This window comes from Callorhinus ursinus, unplaced genomic scaffold, assembly GCF_003265705.2.
Source record: "Callorhinus ursinus isolate GAN/ISIS: 27379988/994484 unplaced genomic scaffold, GSC_fseal_2.0 scaffold7, whole genome shotgun sequence".
Classification (NCBI taxonomy): Eukaryota; Metazoa; Chordata; class Mammalia; order Carnivora; family Otariidae; genus Callorhinus; species Callorhinus ursinus.
Window position 1 is genome coordinate 74796834 of NW_027397069.1, and position 15175 is coordinate 74812008.

Here is a 15175-nt window from a genome sequence, read left to right on the forward strand (position 1 = left end):
GGTGCTCAACTAAATCCAAACTGATCATGAACTGGGCAGTATCAGATTATGACAGTGGCAATTTCAGAGAGATCAAATGGACAAAACAAAAAAGCTAAATGGAATAAACATGAAACCATCTGCTCTAAAAATAATTTTTTCATTAAAAAATGTTTTATGTACTCTAACAAAAGTAGAGCAGATAGTATTTAAAATTATTAATGGTATACCTTATACTTTTTCCTAACATATTTCTATAAAATTTTATCAAGATAATGCTAACTTAAAAACCTACATAAGATTTTTTTTTTTTTTTGACAGAGAGATAGAGAGCACAGATAGGCAGAGTGGCAGTCAGAGGGAGAGGGAGAAGCAGGCTCTCCACCAAGCAGGGAGCCTGATGTGGGGCTCGATCCTAGGACCCTGGGATCATAACCCAAGCCGAAGGCAGACGCCTAACCAACTGAGCTACCCAGGCACCCCTCTACATAAGATTTTAACCTTGGGGTGCCTGGGTGGCTCAGTCAGGCAACCAACTCTTGATTTCAGCTCAGGTCATGATCTCAGGGTCATGGGATCGAGCCCCCTGTCAAGCTCCCCACTCAGCAGGGAGTCTGCTTCTCTCCCTCTTCCTTTGCCCACCCTCCTCTCTAAAGATAAATAAATGAAATATTTTTTTTAAAAAAAGAGAGATTTAACCTTTCCTGGGGCACCTGGGTGGCATGGTCAATTAAGCATCTGGCTCTTGGTTTCGGCTTAGGTCATGATCTCAGGGTGGTTAAGACTGAGCCCTGTGATGGGCTCTGTGCTGAGCATGGAGTCTGCTTGAGTTTCTCTCTCCCTTTCCCTATGCCCCCCCCCATGCATGCATGCACTCTCTCTCAAATAAAATCTTAAAAAAAAAAAAGATTTTGGGCGCCTGGGTGGCTCAGTCGTTAAGTGTCTGCCTTCGGCTCAGGTCATGATCCCAAGGTCCTGGGATGGAGCCCCGCATCAGGCTCCTGCTCGGCAGGAAGCCTGCTTCTTCCTCTCCTTCTCCCCCTGCTTGTGTTCCCTCTCTCGCTGTGTCTCTCTCTGTTAAATAAATAAATAAAAAATCTTAAAAAAAAAAAGATTTTAACCCTTCCCAAATATTGTTGTGAAAGCTTATTATTTTTAAAATAAGGAGAGAAATTAAGATGTTTTTCAAATACTGTCAAAGACATTAAAAACATTAACAAATTTCTGCTTTTTCAACCAATGGCAAGAAAAAAAAATCCAAACTAAAGAAAGCCAGGAGTTGTAGGAGAAACTGACACGGGAGGAATGTTTTCAATTTCAACATTCCCCAGAGTTCTAAACATAATATTGGCATATATAGCACACAGTCAATAAGTGACTACTGAGTGAATGGAATGAATGAGTGAATTCATATAAACTATTGGCTAATTTTGTAGGGTAAAGGCCTTTGAAAAGTTATACTCATTAAACCTATAGGTCAGCTAAAATAAGACAAATTAACCAAACTCAATCAACAGTACCAAGCAGTAATAAACAATATTTTCCTTTTAAATAGTAAGTTACTGCTTCAAAAATACCCTACAAGACTCAGAGTTAATACATTCTAAAGTATCTAATCTACAGTCAGTGAATAGCTTATATGTATTAAACATGTTATACTCAATTATTTCAATTATTATTTCCAAAAATTAAGAAATAATAGTTTTAACCTTTAAATAATTCCTTTTATAATGCAAATGATGTTTTAAAATCACCCAAAAAACAGACTCTTAACTATAGAGAACAAACAGATGGCTATCAGAGGGCAGGTGGGTGGGGGGATGGCAGAAATAGGTGGTGGGGATTAAGGAGGGCACTTACCATGATGAGCACTGAGTAATGTATAGGATTACTGAATCAATATGCTATGCCTCTGGAACAAATATAACACTTGTGTTATTAACACTAGTGTTAACTAAACTGGAATTAAAATTGAAAAAAATAAAACAGGATCACTCAAATATTTTTATCACATATTAATCTGATAAGTTTTAAAATATTATCCTCATCAATTACCTAATTGGCTAAGATTATTTAATGAATTAACAACTGTCCTCAGGTTTTTCAGATAAGATACACATTTGCTATCTGGTAAAGAATTTGGGCACTGTTTCTCAGGATTGCGTGAAGTTTCAGGAAACAATCCAAAGCTTCATCGAGCCGATTTAGCCTCTTATAGGTAAGGCCTTAGAAAGAAGAAAGAAAAAAGCTATAAGCATTATTACTGGTAGTAATTTTCTCAAAGTCACATAATAAATCCTTATATATATGTAATATTCATCCAGAAGAGAAAATAAAGATGAATAGATTTTTTTTTTTAAGAAGAAGAAGGTGGAAGAGGGGATTTCCCACTAACATTTGGCAGACAACAAAACATGCTATAATGCTTTAGTGATTGTAAAGTGTGGGAGGGGAACAGGAACAGAGAAATATATCAGCAGAATACATAGTTCAGAAACGGACTCAGTTACAGAATTTAAACTCGGTGGGGACTAAGGGACTAGTAACAAAAGATGTCAGGACAACTGACTACACATGGAACAAAAAAACATAGATTCCTATTTTGAATACATTCAAAACTTACTTTAAAACTAAACAGAAAAACAAAGATGTAAAAGTATGAAAGGAAAATATAGGAAAATGATTTTATAATCTTGGGGAAGGGTAGGGCTTTGTAAAGCAATAAACAAATAAAGCCACACATTTTAAAAAAGCAAAATTTGACTACATAAAAATAGAAAAATTGTTTGACAAAAGAAATTACAAAGTTAAAAGCCAAGCAATGGACTAGGAAAAGTATTTAAAACTTATAAAGAGAATAAGTAAATATATACCTAAGCAAGAAATCTCCTGCATTAAGGCTTTTACTATTCGCTTCCCTCTGTCAGTAATGCTCTTTTCCCAGTTACCCAAATGGTCACACCCTCCCTTCCTCCAATATGACTTTAAACTCTCCTTGACTCCATCTAAAATGGCCAATTCCTCCCTGCCCCCTCTCCTCCCAACCCAGCCAGGTCTTCTTTTTGCCTCTGGCAGGAGATTAAAGACTTCTGGGGGAGGAAGGATCCAATTGGCTAACAGGCAGTTCCCCAACTACGCAGATCAGACAGACGGCCCTCTGGCAGGGTGCCAGTGCATCAACTTCCCTTGTGGCCTCAGAGATCCCACTCAGCTTTTAGCTGCAAACTCCTAAATGCGAGAAGACTGGCCGGGATCATCAGACATCAGAGGAGAGTTCATGATGTGAAATACAGAGGACAAAACAAACAAGCAAACCAAAGAAAGCAAAACACACTTATTGCAGGGAGAAGAAAACTTCAAAAGAAACTTCATTAGTAACCCAAGAGATAAGACACAGTATTGCATCAATGTGTTTGCCACACTGCAAACTCATGAACAGGAAGAAATGATACCCATGTCAGGTGACCTCTGACAGGCAGGGAAGGGAATAAGATGGTGGTATGCCTCTAGGTCTTACAACATTTTGTTTAAAAACAATACCTGATGTGAATATGACAGAATGTTAAAATGTGTTAAATATAGTTGGTAGGGACATGAGTATTTATTTTTCTGTAGAATTTCTTTATGTTTGAAATTGATAATTAAAAAGGAAGGAAATGGGTTTTTTCCACCCACCAGTTTGGCAAGAATTAAATATCCAATATTAACAGGAACTTGGGAAACCAGTCAGTCTCATATACTATGGTGGCACATAAATTGGAAAAGTCTTTTTAGAGGGCAAGAGACAACATCTATCCAAATTTTACATGTGTATAACTTTGGAATCAATTCCATTAAAAATAATTAATAATCCAAGAACCTTCTTTTCAATTTTTTGTTACAAGGAAGTCAACTCTTCTCTCTAATGAATTGGAGCTCTTTAAGCCAATTTAAAAAAAGAAAAGAGAAAAAAATTGTAAAGGAGAAAACCCAAAACAGCAATTTTGCTGGTTTTACTTACCAATATTATAAAGTGCTTCAGTACAAGAAGAATCATTTCTTAGAGCCTCTTTATAAAATTCAGCTGCCTTCTCATAATCACCATTTGCAAAAACTGTATTCCCTTTATTAGTCAGAGCTGAGGGATTATATCTATCGGAGTTCACAGCTAAATCTGCATAGCTGCTGGCTTGTGCAAATTCATTTTCCTAAATGAAATACAAAATATTTGGAGTTCATCAAATACCTTTTCTGACTGTTCTGGATTACAGACCTGATAAACAGATTTTCTGAGATTACAAATATGATAAACAGAAATATTTTACATATCTTGGTCTTGATAGGCTTATTCTACAAAAGATTTTTAATCAGCAAGCTCCTTCAGCTACCCAAGTTTCTTATGGTAAGACTTCTTCACAGACTCATGGTTTGAATAACAACACTATTTACGTGTAAGTGGCTCCATTCTGAACGCCCAAATTTCACATCACAATTGCAGTACTATGCTTCCCAAACCTAGGGCACTGATACAGCTATAAAGGCATCACTATCCTTTCTGCTCCTCAATCAAATTGGTTGCACTGCCTACTAGGACTCGCATTTCTAGCAATGAATTGTCTTCTCTCTGTCTCCTCTGCCAAATGCTCCATCAGGACCTTGCCATCATTCACTTAAGCTGCATGGACCTTTCAATTCTGAAATAGTGCAGCATCTGTGCCATGTCAGCTTGCTTAAACTAGGAACCAGATTTCCCAGAATCCCCTTCCCCGTATGGTTCTTGTCTATAGAGCTGGCGGAAAGGAATTTATAGGACATGAGGACCGCAGACATGAAGCAGCAGCTTTTACCCTCTGTAGGTCTTTTTCTGGTCATCAGTGGCAGGACTGATGCAGAAATGCCTGTGAGTTCCAGCCTGTCCTCATTCACTTTGACTCCACCTCTGGCTCTTCCCAACTGTGCTGTCCCTGCTGACCACAGGGCCCTTGATCCCTGATGGGGCTTGGCTCTGGACCCACAGAGGAGGCAGTCATGTAGAGGCAACTGCTTTCCATGGGCCTCTCCATGAAGGCCCCCTTTTGGGTGGTGCTGGACATGCCTGCCACTCTGTCACTGTTCAGACCCCTGACCCTCCTTCTGCCCCTTCACTTCCATAGCTCCCCCACCACTATGTAAAGTGCTAGTTCCTGTAACCCTTCTCCGATAACGCTCCCGCTGACTGCTTCCCTGAGCTTTTAAAAAACTGAGATACAGTTCACATTTCTAAAAATGTACAATTCTGTGACATTTAAGACATTCGCAGAAAGTTGTACCACCATCACCAGTATCTATTTCCAGAATACTTTTATCACCACCCCCAAAAGATATCCTGTACCCATTAGCAGTCACTCCCTATTCTCCCTCCCCCTCTGGCCCCTGGCAGCCACTTACCTGCTTTCCATCTCCATGGATTTGCCTATTCTGGACATTTCATAATAAATACAATCATATAATAGATGCTTTTTATGTCTGGCTTCCTTCACTTAGCATAACGTTTTCAAGGCTCATCCATGTTGTATTATGCATCAGTGCTTCATTCCTGTTTATAGCTGAATAATATCCCATTGTATGGATAGGCCACATTTTGTTTATCCATTCATTGTTGATGGATACCTGGGTTGTGCCCACCCACTTTTGTTCATTATGAATAATGCTGTGATGAACATTCATGTATTTGATATAAAAATTGGTACCTAAAAGTGGGCTGCTGCTGTCATAAAAACTAAAACATATAACCTTGTCTTTTGGACTAGGCAGCAGGCAAAATTTATAGAAGCATTAGAACCATATTAGTGGAGGCTGGAGAGGCAGTAAGGAATTGTTAGCAGAGGCTGCATAAAGGGAAAGTCATGTTTTGCAGTCATGAAACAACTGGGAAAACTGGCATCTACACTGACTTGGAAGTTAGAAAGTGTACTTAGTAAATGTATGCATGTGGCCAAGGAGGTTTCTAGGCAGGAGGTTAAAAGTGCCAATTACCTTACTTTAACTGGGTATGAAAAAGTACACAAAGAGAAAGGAGCTTAAGAGAGAAGTGTTCTGATTTTCCAACTTGAATTTAGAAGAAATAAAGAAAAACCAGGACCTGTTGGGTTGGAAAATAAAATTATATCTCTAGTTTCTCTTAGCAGCAAGAGTCTCAGAGTAAGAACTGGTTGCAGGGTAGAGATCACATCAAGGGTGGGGCTGGAATACCCTTGGGAAACCTCTCAGAAATATTAAGGTAGTGCCTAGCAAAGCAGACCTTCTCTCTCAGGTAGAAAAAAGCTTTCAAGTATCTTTGGGGCTCTAGTCCACAAAAGCCTTGTACAACTAAGTGGAAAGGGGTCTGTCTTGAAAAGAACTGTGGATATGGCTTTTGGGGCATGTAGGCACCCCCAGTAAGATTTATAGAACACCTGCCAAGTTTTTTAAGGGAATTGTACCAGCTTAAGTGTTCCCAGCTTGGATTAAAGGGACAGACACAGTCCAAAATGAAAGAAGGCCTCTGGGTCCCCAATTTTTCTGGGCAGAAAGCAAGCTAAGAAAGGTAATCAGCTGCAACTATAGGGTATTTTTTCTGTAAAAGGAAGGTGCTCTCTGAAAGCAGAGCCAAGAGCCACAGAGCCCAAAGGGTTGGGGGTACCACTCCCAGGGATCAGAGTTGGGTCCTAACTTAGGAACATTCCCTTTTCCCACTTTAGGGGGCACTGGCCCCATGCACTTAGCTGGATTTCTGACCCATTCAGGACCAGTGACTGCGAGGTACCTCCATCTCACCCCTTTTGAACAAGAGTATCTATTACAGTTACCCCATTCTTATTGCACCACAGGATGTTAAGTCTATGGGGTAGATGGTGTGTTTTTCTGTTCCTAGACCTTTGGATCAAGAGGGCCTGCGCCTGAGAAAGCCCCGTCTCTATCTAGACCTAATGCTGTGACTGGTGAGACTATGAGTGTCCTTGGAGGGGTAAACATTTTGGCCTGGGAAGCACCTGAGTGCACTGGGGTCTCCTCCTATGGACCCTCACCCATGTCAGAAGTCTGGGCTCCCCTGCCAGAGAAGGAGGAGTGAGAGGCTGGTCAACAGCTCAGTTGCAGATGTGAGGGAAGCACTGGGACAATGCAGAATCAGTCAAGCCTCAGAAGATGGCAGCAAGATGAGTGACCCCAGGCCAGACCAGCAGAAGGACCACCCAAGTGAACCCAGCCTTTTCAGGTAAAATATGAGCAAATACATGGTTATTTTAAGCCACTATCTTCTGGGGCAGCTTATTACAGAGCAATAGAAACTGACACAACTACATACTAGAAGCCAGACTCCTAATTTTGCCTCAAAACAATTATTTTCCTCAGACCTAGGTGCAACAAATTATTGAACAGATATTGTGATGACTCTGTTCAGTTGACTAAACCTAACCATCTTTCTTCCTTTTTAAAAAATCTTCTTGGTCTCCTCCCAAACATTCATCAAACTTGGTAAAGATGTGGTCACTAATTAAACCATTTTCACAAAAATCACAAATGATTTTCTAAATTCAAATGTAATGCGACAATGGCGACTGTGCTTCAGCCCCCCATACCTGTCCTTCAGAAGTGCTGGGAATGTTGCTGGCCACCAGTGTCAGCTGTCAGCTCTCTGTGAATCACTCTAGCCCAAAGGAAAGAGCTGCCTTGCCCAAAGTTGCACCCCCTTCCTGGTGAGCAGACTGTACCCAATGACTGGCTGATGCAGAGGTACAAAGGCCCAGCCCCCTTACCCCAGGGAGAGGGTGCTAAGCAGCCATCCCAATTCAGGGTGTCCAGCAGGGTTGGCTAAGGCCTGTGGTGACTGCGTCACAGCCCAACTTCCTTCTCCATTCAGTGCTGCTGCCAATCCTTCTCCCCGAGGTGCTGATCCAAAGAGATATGCCCAGTAAACTTCATGCAAGCTAATCTCCAGCTCAGAGTTTGCTGTCTCATCAGCAAAAATGGCCTCTCCTGACCCTTCATTCTTGTGTGCTACCTCTCTGATTTCAAAGTTATATACTTCCTCTTGGTGCCTTCCTTTACCTCAGACATCATACTATGGTTGTTTTCCTGTCTTTTGATTCGAGTCTTATTCTTGTGTCTTTAATGTATGTGAATCCCAAAGTTAGTTCTCAGTTCTGTGCTACACTCTCACACTTGGAAATACCCTCTATTGTCTTAGTCAGTTCAGGCTGCTATAGCAAAATACCACAGATTGGCTTCAACAGCAAACATTTATTTCTCATAGTTCTGGAGGCTGGGAGATCCAAGATCAAGGTGCCAGCAAATGTGGTGTTTGGTGAAAGCAACTTCCCAGTTTGCAGATGGCTTCTTTGCTGTGTCCTCACATGGCAGAGAGAAGGCTCTGGATTCTCCTTTTCTAATAAGAGTCCTAATACCATCAGGGGACTCTCAGGACTTCATCCCTCTCATGACTTCATCTAACCCTAATTATCTCTCGAAGTCCTTACCTCCAAATACAGTCACTTTGGGGGGTTGGGCTTCAATATAAGAATTTGGTTGGGGGAGGGGGATACAAACAATCAGCCCATAGCATCTATTATCAAAGCTTTAACCTCTACAGAGATGATCATCAAATTTTATGTTTAACCCTAACTTCCCATCTGAGATCAGTTCCACATGTTCCTGGACATTTCTATTTAAATATATCACCACTGCTACAAAAATTTTTTTAAATATATTTAAAAACAAACGCAGCATCTCTCCCAATCTGCAGCCTTTTCTAAACCTGCACCTGGCACCACTCTCCTGGCAGACTTAAAATACTGGAGGCATTCTTCACCAGTGATTTTGAGCTCTTTTCCATCCAACACATGCAGGGAATAACATCTTTCCACTGAACAGTAGTTCAGCACAGCAGTAAATCGCAGTAATTCGGCACAGATCAGAAGCTCGAAGAGGGACTAGAAATATAGTTTAACTAAATATAGTGATCCTTATGTACACATCATCTCCCAGCTTTCCTGCCTCTGTGCTTTTGTTCATTCCTTTAGTCTCCCAAAATGTTATCTGCCTCCACTGAATTTTTTAAGATTTATTTGACAGAGAGAGAGAGAGAGAGCAAGCAAGCAAGCACAAGTAGGGGGAGCGGGCAGGCAGAGGAAGAAGTAGGCTCCCTGCTGAGTAAGGAGCCTGATGCAGGGCTCGATCCCAGGGCCCTGGGATCATGACCTGAGCTGCAGGCAGATGCTTAACCGCCTGAGCCACCCAGGCGCCCCGCCACTGAATTTCTGAAGCACTTATTAATTTATTGTTCTCTACTTCTAACCAGCCTTCCTTTCTTCTCTCCTAGGCTACCTGCATGCTTCCTCTGTTCCACATTAAGAAAGTGCCCTTTTAGTGATCTTCTATGCCTTTGTTATTCCCCACGACTGGCACCCAGCAGATGCTCAAAGTGTGCTTCTTATGCATGACACTGTACCTTGCATAAATCATTTAACCTGAGACATCACTTTCTTTACTATTAACATGGTGTTGAAATAGGGGGCACCAGGGTGCCTTAGTTGGTTAGGCATCAGACTCTTGATTTTGGCTTAGGTCATGATCTCAGAGTCATGACATCAGGCCCTGTGTCAGACTTCACACTGGGTGGGGAGTCTGCTCAAGATTGTCTCTCTCCCTCTCCCTCTGCCCCTCCCCTCACCTCTCTCCTTCTCTCTCTCAAAGAAAAAAAAATCTCTAGTTCATCTTCTAGATCTACATTTTATAATTCTCTGAGTGATGCTTAGCACCATAATTTTTCTCCCTCCCTTCTACTTCTGAGATGGTCCTCTCACTCATGTCCACAGACTTGATCCCTGGCCCAGAACTTGTCATGACCACCCAATTCTAGACACCCAATTCTACTAACATTCTCCACCAGTCTTCTTTGGAGCCTCTCTAGGCATGCTCTTCAGGCAGAAAATCAGCAAAATAAAAATACCACATTATCAACTCTTAGTTATAAAAAAAAAAAAACAAAACTTACCAAATAATAAAGAAATGAGAGGTTGGTTGCAGCTGCACTTTTCACTCTACTGTCCTTTTTTTCAAACATTTTTAAGGTCTCTACAGCCTAGAAATGAAATATCTGGAAGTTATGACCATTGTAATATGACAGTATTCAGGCTTAAGGTTGGGGTAAAGATCAGTGTATATAGAGTATTAGGCCAGGGAAGGACACAAAGGGGGTCTTAATATGTTTAAGAAAACAGATGACAAGATGAGAATTTCATTTGAGAATTAAAATTTATAAAAAAGAATTCAAAAACCCTAAAAATACAATAACAAATTAAGAACATATTAGATGGGCTTAACAGCAGATCAGATACAGCTGGAGAGCAGTAAATACTGGGCCTTGTGAGTCTTATGGCACAGTTTAGTTTTTATCTTGCATAATGGGGTATAAGTGAAGTTTTACCTAAGAGACACAATCAAATTTGCTCTTTACAAAATAATTCTAGAATTTCTGCTTCTGGCTATCAGAGACCAGCCTATAGAAGACCATTCTACAGAGAACAATTAGAAAAGTTATATTTAAATACTACAAATATCTTTTGAAGACACCAGAGAACTACTGAGGCAACCAGAATCTGAATGTCAAGATCCCAGAAAATGTTCAGACTAAATAAGCAAACCAAAAACAGAGGCTAAGAAAAGGTCTCAGGAAAGAACATAAGAGACATATGGGAACACAGTGAAAAGGTCTGAGATGTAACTGGAGTTCCAAAAAGGGAAGAAAGACTAATGGTGGAGAATTTTCCAAAACTGATGACAGAAACTAATTCTGGAAGTATTACAAAAAATTATCTTAAGTAGATCCAAATATAATTATATTCTCAAGCCATGAGAAATGAAAGTGCATTTTAAGCACTTGGCCAGTCTGAGACAATCCTAACCAAACAGGATATTTGGAATGGTCAAAACTTTGCATGAAAGGTGAGTGAGTACACAACCTAGAAATGCCTGAGAAATAACAGAAAAAAAAGTGGAGGAAGGCAATGGGTTTTCCTTCCTTCCTTCAAAATACATTTACTGAATAGAAAATGCTTGGCTTCTTGGCACCTTCTGCTCTTAAAGAGAGTTGAGTCCAACCCAAAATCCTACTTTAGCTTTTATGATGGTTAAGAGCTGCTAATATTGAAAATATCTGACAAATCTGCGGCATGCAAGTGTTTGACCTCAAATGAAGTACCATTAAATGTACTGACTCAATTTTGTTAAGGGTAAAAGATTCTAAAATACTAGATTCTACATATATTGGTTATAATATAGGCAATTATTCTTTTCAAGGGTTTTTGATTATTTTAAAGAAAACCACTGGAAGTTTCTAGGCTAGTAGTTTAAAATTCTACAAAGTAAACCCTGGAACAAAATAGACCCCAACATCATATGCTCACTTTTGAGATTCTGTTTCTCACTTACTTTCTTGGAAGAATCTTTGACAGAATTGCCAAGAAGTTCCTAAAATGCACCTCAAAATTATTGCTGCTTACATTGTTCATCCTGTAGAAGTTATCTCACTGACTCTTTACACAATCTCCACGGCTATTAACGTAAAAGTCACTGCTGTTTTGAATCTCTAGGTTTTATAGGCTGCGTTTCACTTTGAATAAGAATTGACAATGTTTTAATCTTTACTTTTAGAGTGTGTCATAATAATATAATGTGTTAATTTAAAATATAAGGTACATGAATAGGTGTAACTCACATATCCATTAAATTTCTCTGAAGTAAAGTACAGAGGGAAAGAAACTGTTTTCTGATATTTATGACATCCATAAAGCACATTATCAAAAGCAAACTAACAACAATAATTGAAAAAAAAAACATAATGCTATATAGTTTACATCATTCCTTTTAGAAACAACTATTCATATTATAGTCAAGAAAATGTCTTAGTTTTTTTTAAAGATTTTATTTATTTATTTGAGAGAGAGAATGAGATAGAGAGAGAGAGCATGAGAGGGGGGAGGGTCAGAGGGAGAAGCAGACTCCCCACCGAGCAGGGAGCCCGATGCGGGACTTGATCCCGGGACTCCAGGATCATGACCTGAGCCAAAGGCAGTCGCCCAACGAACTGAGCCACCCAAGCGCCTGAAAATGTCTTAGATTTTTAAATTTTCATCTTTGTTACTTGTGGGTGATTAGTAACAAGACTTTAAGACTACATATAACAATTAATTATTCTTCCCTCAAAAGGTTACTATGAATTCAAATATATAAAAAGCAATGCAATCCTAAGCCACTATTTAAAAGAAACACAGAAATATTTTGACCTTTACAACATTCATTTAAAGATTTATTTATTTATTTGAGAGAGAGAGAGAGAGAGAGCATGAGTGTGTGAGGGCGTGAATGGGGGGAGGGGCAGAGGGGAAGGAGAGAGAAAAAATCCTAAGACTCCCTGCTGAGTGTAGAGACTGAGATCATGACCTGAGCCAAAACCAAAAGTCGGCCACTCAACTGACTGAGCCACCCAAGTGCCTCAAACTTTACAACATTCATTAAAAAATAGCTGAGAGAATAAAAACATATTTCATATTTTAAATTTCTAAACTATACTCTTAAAAAGCTACAAAATTATTCTAATAAAGGGAACAGTTCCAGGATATCTAGCTTTAAAATGGGCGGTTTTCAAAACTGTTCTTTACATGTTCGATAAATGCATAGCCAATATTTGTTTTTAAAAATATTATACAATTCATTTAATTTACAAGTGAAACTGATAAAAGTCCACCTAATAAAATTAAATTTAGTTTTAAACAGCAAAACAAATAATGAAATAATGAAAATTAACATTGTTAGTTTGGGTTGTGTTTCTTTCCCCCCCCCACAAATGATTAGGAAAATAGATATATCCCCATTTTGGGTTTCTTTAGTGAAAGATGCCATCTACCTACTGGTTTCTGCATTCCACTGCATCTGTCCATAAATTATCACTGGCCTTCAGACCAAAATTCTTCATTTCATCTACCTTTGGCTTTTTAGTGGATTCCTTCTCTACTACAAAGGTGACTAGAAAACAGCACTATCATCGCAAAGAAACATACTCTGAGATTTCAGCATCTTTACTCAGCTATAGAATTATAACCTCATAGAAGAAGGCCTACATTTTTCTCTTTTATTTTGAATTGTTAATAAAGTAGTCCTCATCAAATGATCATTCTGAGTTATGTCAACCCAATCCCTTTTAACTTAACAAGGTTCCTTTCAACTAAGGTTATATTATACCCACCTCATCATACTTACAATATACAAATAAAAGAAACACAAAGTCAAAGCAGCAATGTTGAAAAGAAAGCAGAAATTACATTTTTAAAACATAGGTACACTAAAATCTTGAAAATGCAAATGGAACATAAGGTATTTTAAATGAGGATAGCTAGGAAAGCAGCAAACAATATGATTTGGGTTAAATGAATTTTAAAATGAAAAAAAGAGTTTATCCTTTAACGGACAGTTTTAAAACATAAACCGTGGTAATACATTGTTAAATCTTTCTATAAAGACCATTTAAAAATAAAGTATCAAGAGAAAACTGGCAAACACGGTTTTCTCTATTTTGTCACCTACACAGTACTTATCACACACATAAAAATTATTTTTTTGGTGCATAAATGACTTAGGCAAGATAATAAAGACCAATTTGTCTGACTTCACTTCCACTGGAAAAGCATTACAACAGTTATAGTTATCACTGGCATTTTTAATGACCATGAGTGTGACAATCAAATGACACAACAGACATAAAGGTACTTTGAAAGTCTTTTTGGTGCTTTACAAATGCCAAAAAAGGTTAAGCATACTAAATGCATATATACAATGGAACCAGTCCATGGGACTGCATTATATTAATCATATAATGATTGTATGAACCCTGAGGCTGTATCACCCCCTTCCTCCAGAAAGGAGTTAGTCATTTCTGTTGTCTCCTAGACAAAAGGAAGGCCCTTAGGTAGGAAGAAAAACTGAAAACACAGGCTTGGGAGAGGATGCAGGAAAGATACTGTGGCTTCCTCTGGCCCTACCTCTCTGGGTCTAAACTTGGGAGGAGCTGAGTTTTCCAGTTGTGGGCACATTTGACACTAATCATTGGTTTTATGAACCAGGATATCAAGTTTCATTCTGTTTATTCTCTTCTGTTATCACCATCCCCATCCTTCCTTTTTAAAGCTGTCTATTCTTCTAGGTCTTGTCACAACTAGGTCTCATTTGAGAGAGACTACTGAAGGTGGAGTACCCATTCCATTTTGACCTAAGGTAGCAAGGTAGCAGTGGTACCAGCAAGAGATCCTGGAGCATTATGAAACTATGTATAGCAATGGGACTCTTTTATGTCCAATGCAATGTTAATGAGTAAATCAAACATACAAAACAGGTAACAGGAAAGCTGCTCTGATAAGAACAGGAGATGGAAGCATCAGGCTACCAGTTGGGCTCCTGGCCTTTTCTGATTCTAAAATACCTTACAGCTTTAGGTAACAGTTTGAAAATTTCTACGGGAAAGTTGATCTCTGCACTAGAATATGGTTTAGTAATTTAGGAACCATGCTTTACATGAACAGTATTTACATGCGGACAAACAGGTCAAAATTAAAGTAATACTATATTATTGGAAACGATGTTAAGACAAGTAAAAACATTACTCAACTTCAGAATAATCACAGATAACAATATTCTAGAAAAAATTGCCCAAGATTATTGCTTTCATCAGTTAACATATAAAACGTCATCTAAAACTTTTAAAAACTTACTTGGTTAAAGTCCTTTTGTCTCAAGTATGTAATTGCCTTGTTTATTTCCAGATCATTTGCTAACTCTACATATTGAGACGCTTTCACAACTTCAACACACCTATAATGGAAAGCATAAAAAAGTTATTTTATTTTGTTTTGGCATATTTATATTGTTGGTGGGTTCCTTATTACTTTTCAAAACAATGTTAAAGTGCCGCTTGTGCTATCTAAGGCTAAGCACCTGATTTTTTCCAATTCAGGGAGTAAGTTACTGAATTCTTCAGTTCTACACTAATCTTATCTAAATTTCCTTTAGTTTATTGTCACATCTAATTATTTACGGTATTTTAAATAAAATTGGATTGATATGTATGGTCTCATTTTTTAATTAACTACTAAAACAATTCCAATTTGTAACAGGTAAAAGTATTTCTAATGTATGTTCTGCTGGTGAG

The 15175-nt window shown here is 38.7% G+C and overlaps 1 protein-coding gene across 3 annotated transcripts in view; it reads right to left on the minus strand.

Annotated features, from left to right (window-relative positions):
* The window catches only part of IFT88 (intraflagellar transport 88), a 145431-nt gene that overhangs the window by 64131 nt on the left and 66125 nt on the right, over positions 1-15175 (minus strand). For 2 of the 3 annotated variants that reach the window (XM_025875209.2, XM_025875208.2), the window contains 4 exons: positions 14739-14838; positions 9971-10057; positions 3980-4166; positions 2096-2204 (listed from right to left, as the gene is read on the minus strand). In XM_025875209.2, coding sequence (XP_025730994.1) covers positions 2096-2204; positions 3980-4166; positions 9971-10057; positions 14739-14838 — 483 coding nt within the window. The remainder of the gene's footprint in view (positions 1-2095; positions 2205-3979; positions 4167-9970; positions 10058-14738; positions 14839-15175) is intronic. The other variant, XM_073894797.1, reaches the window with a different exon arrangement.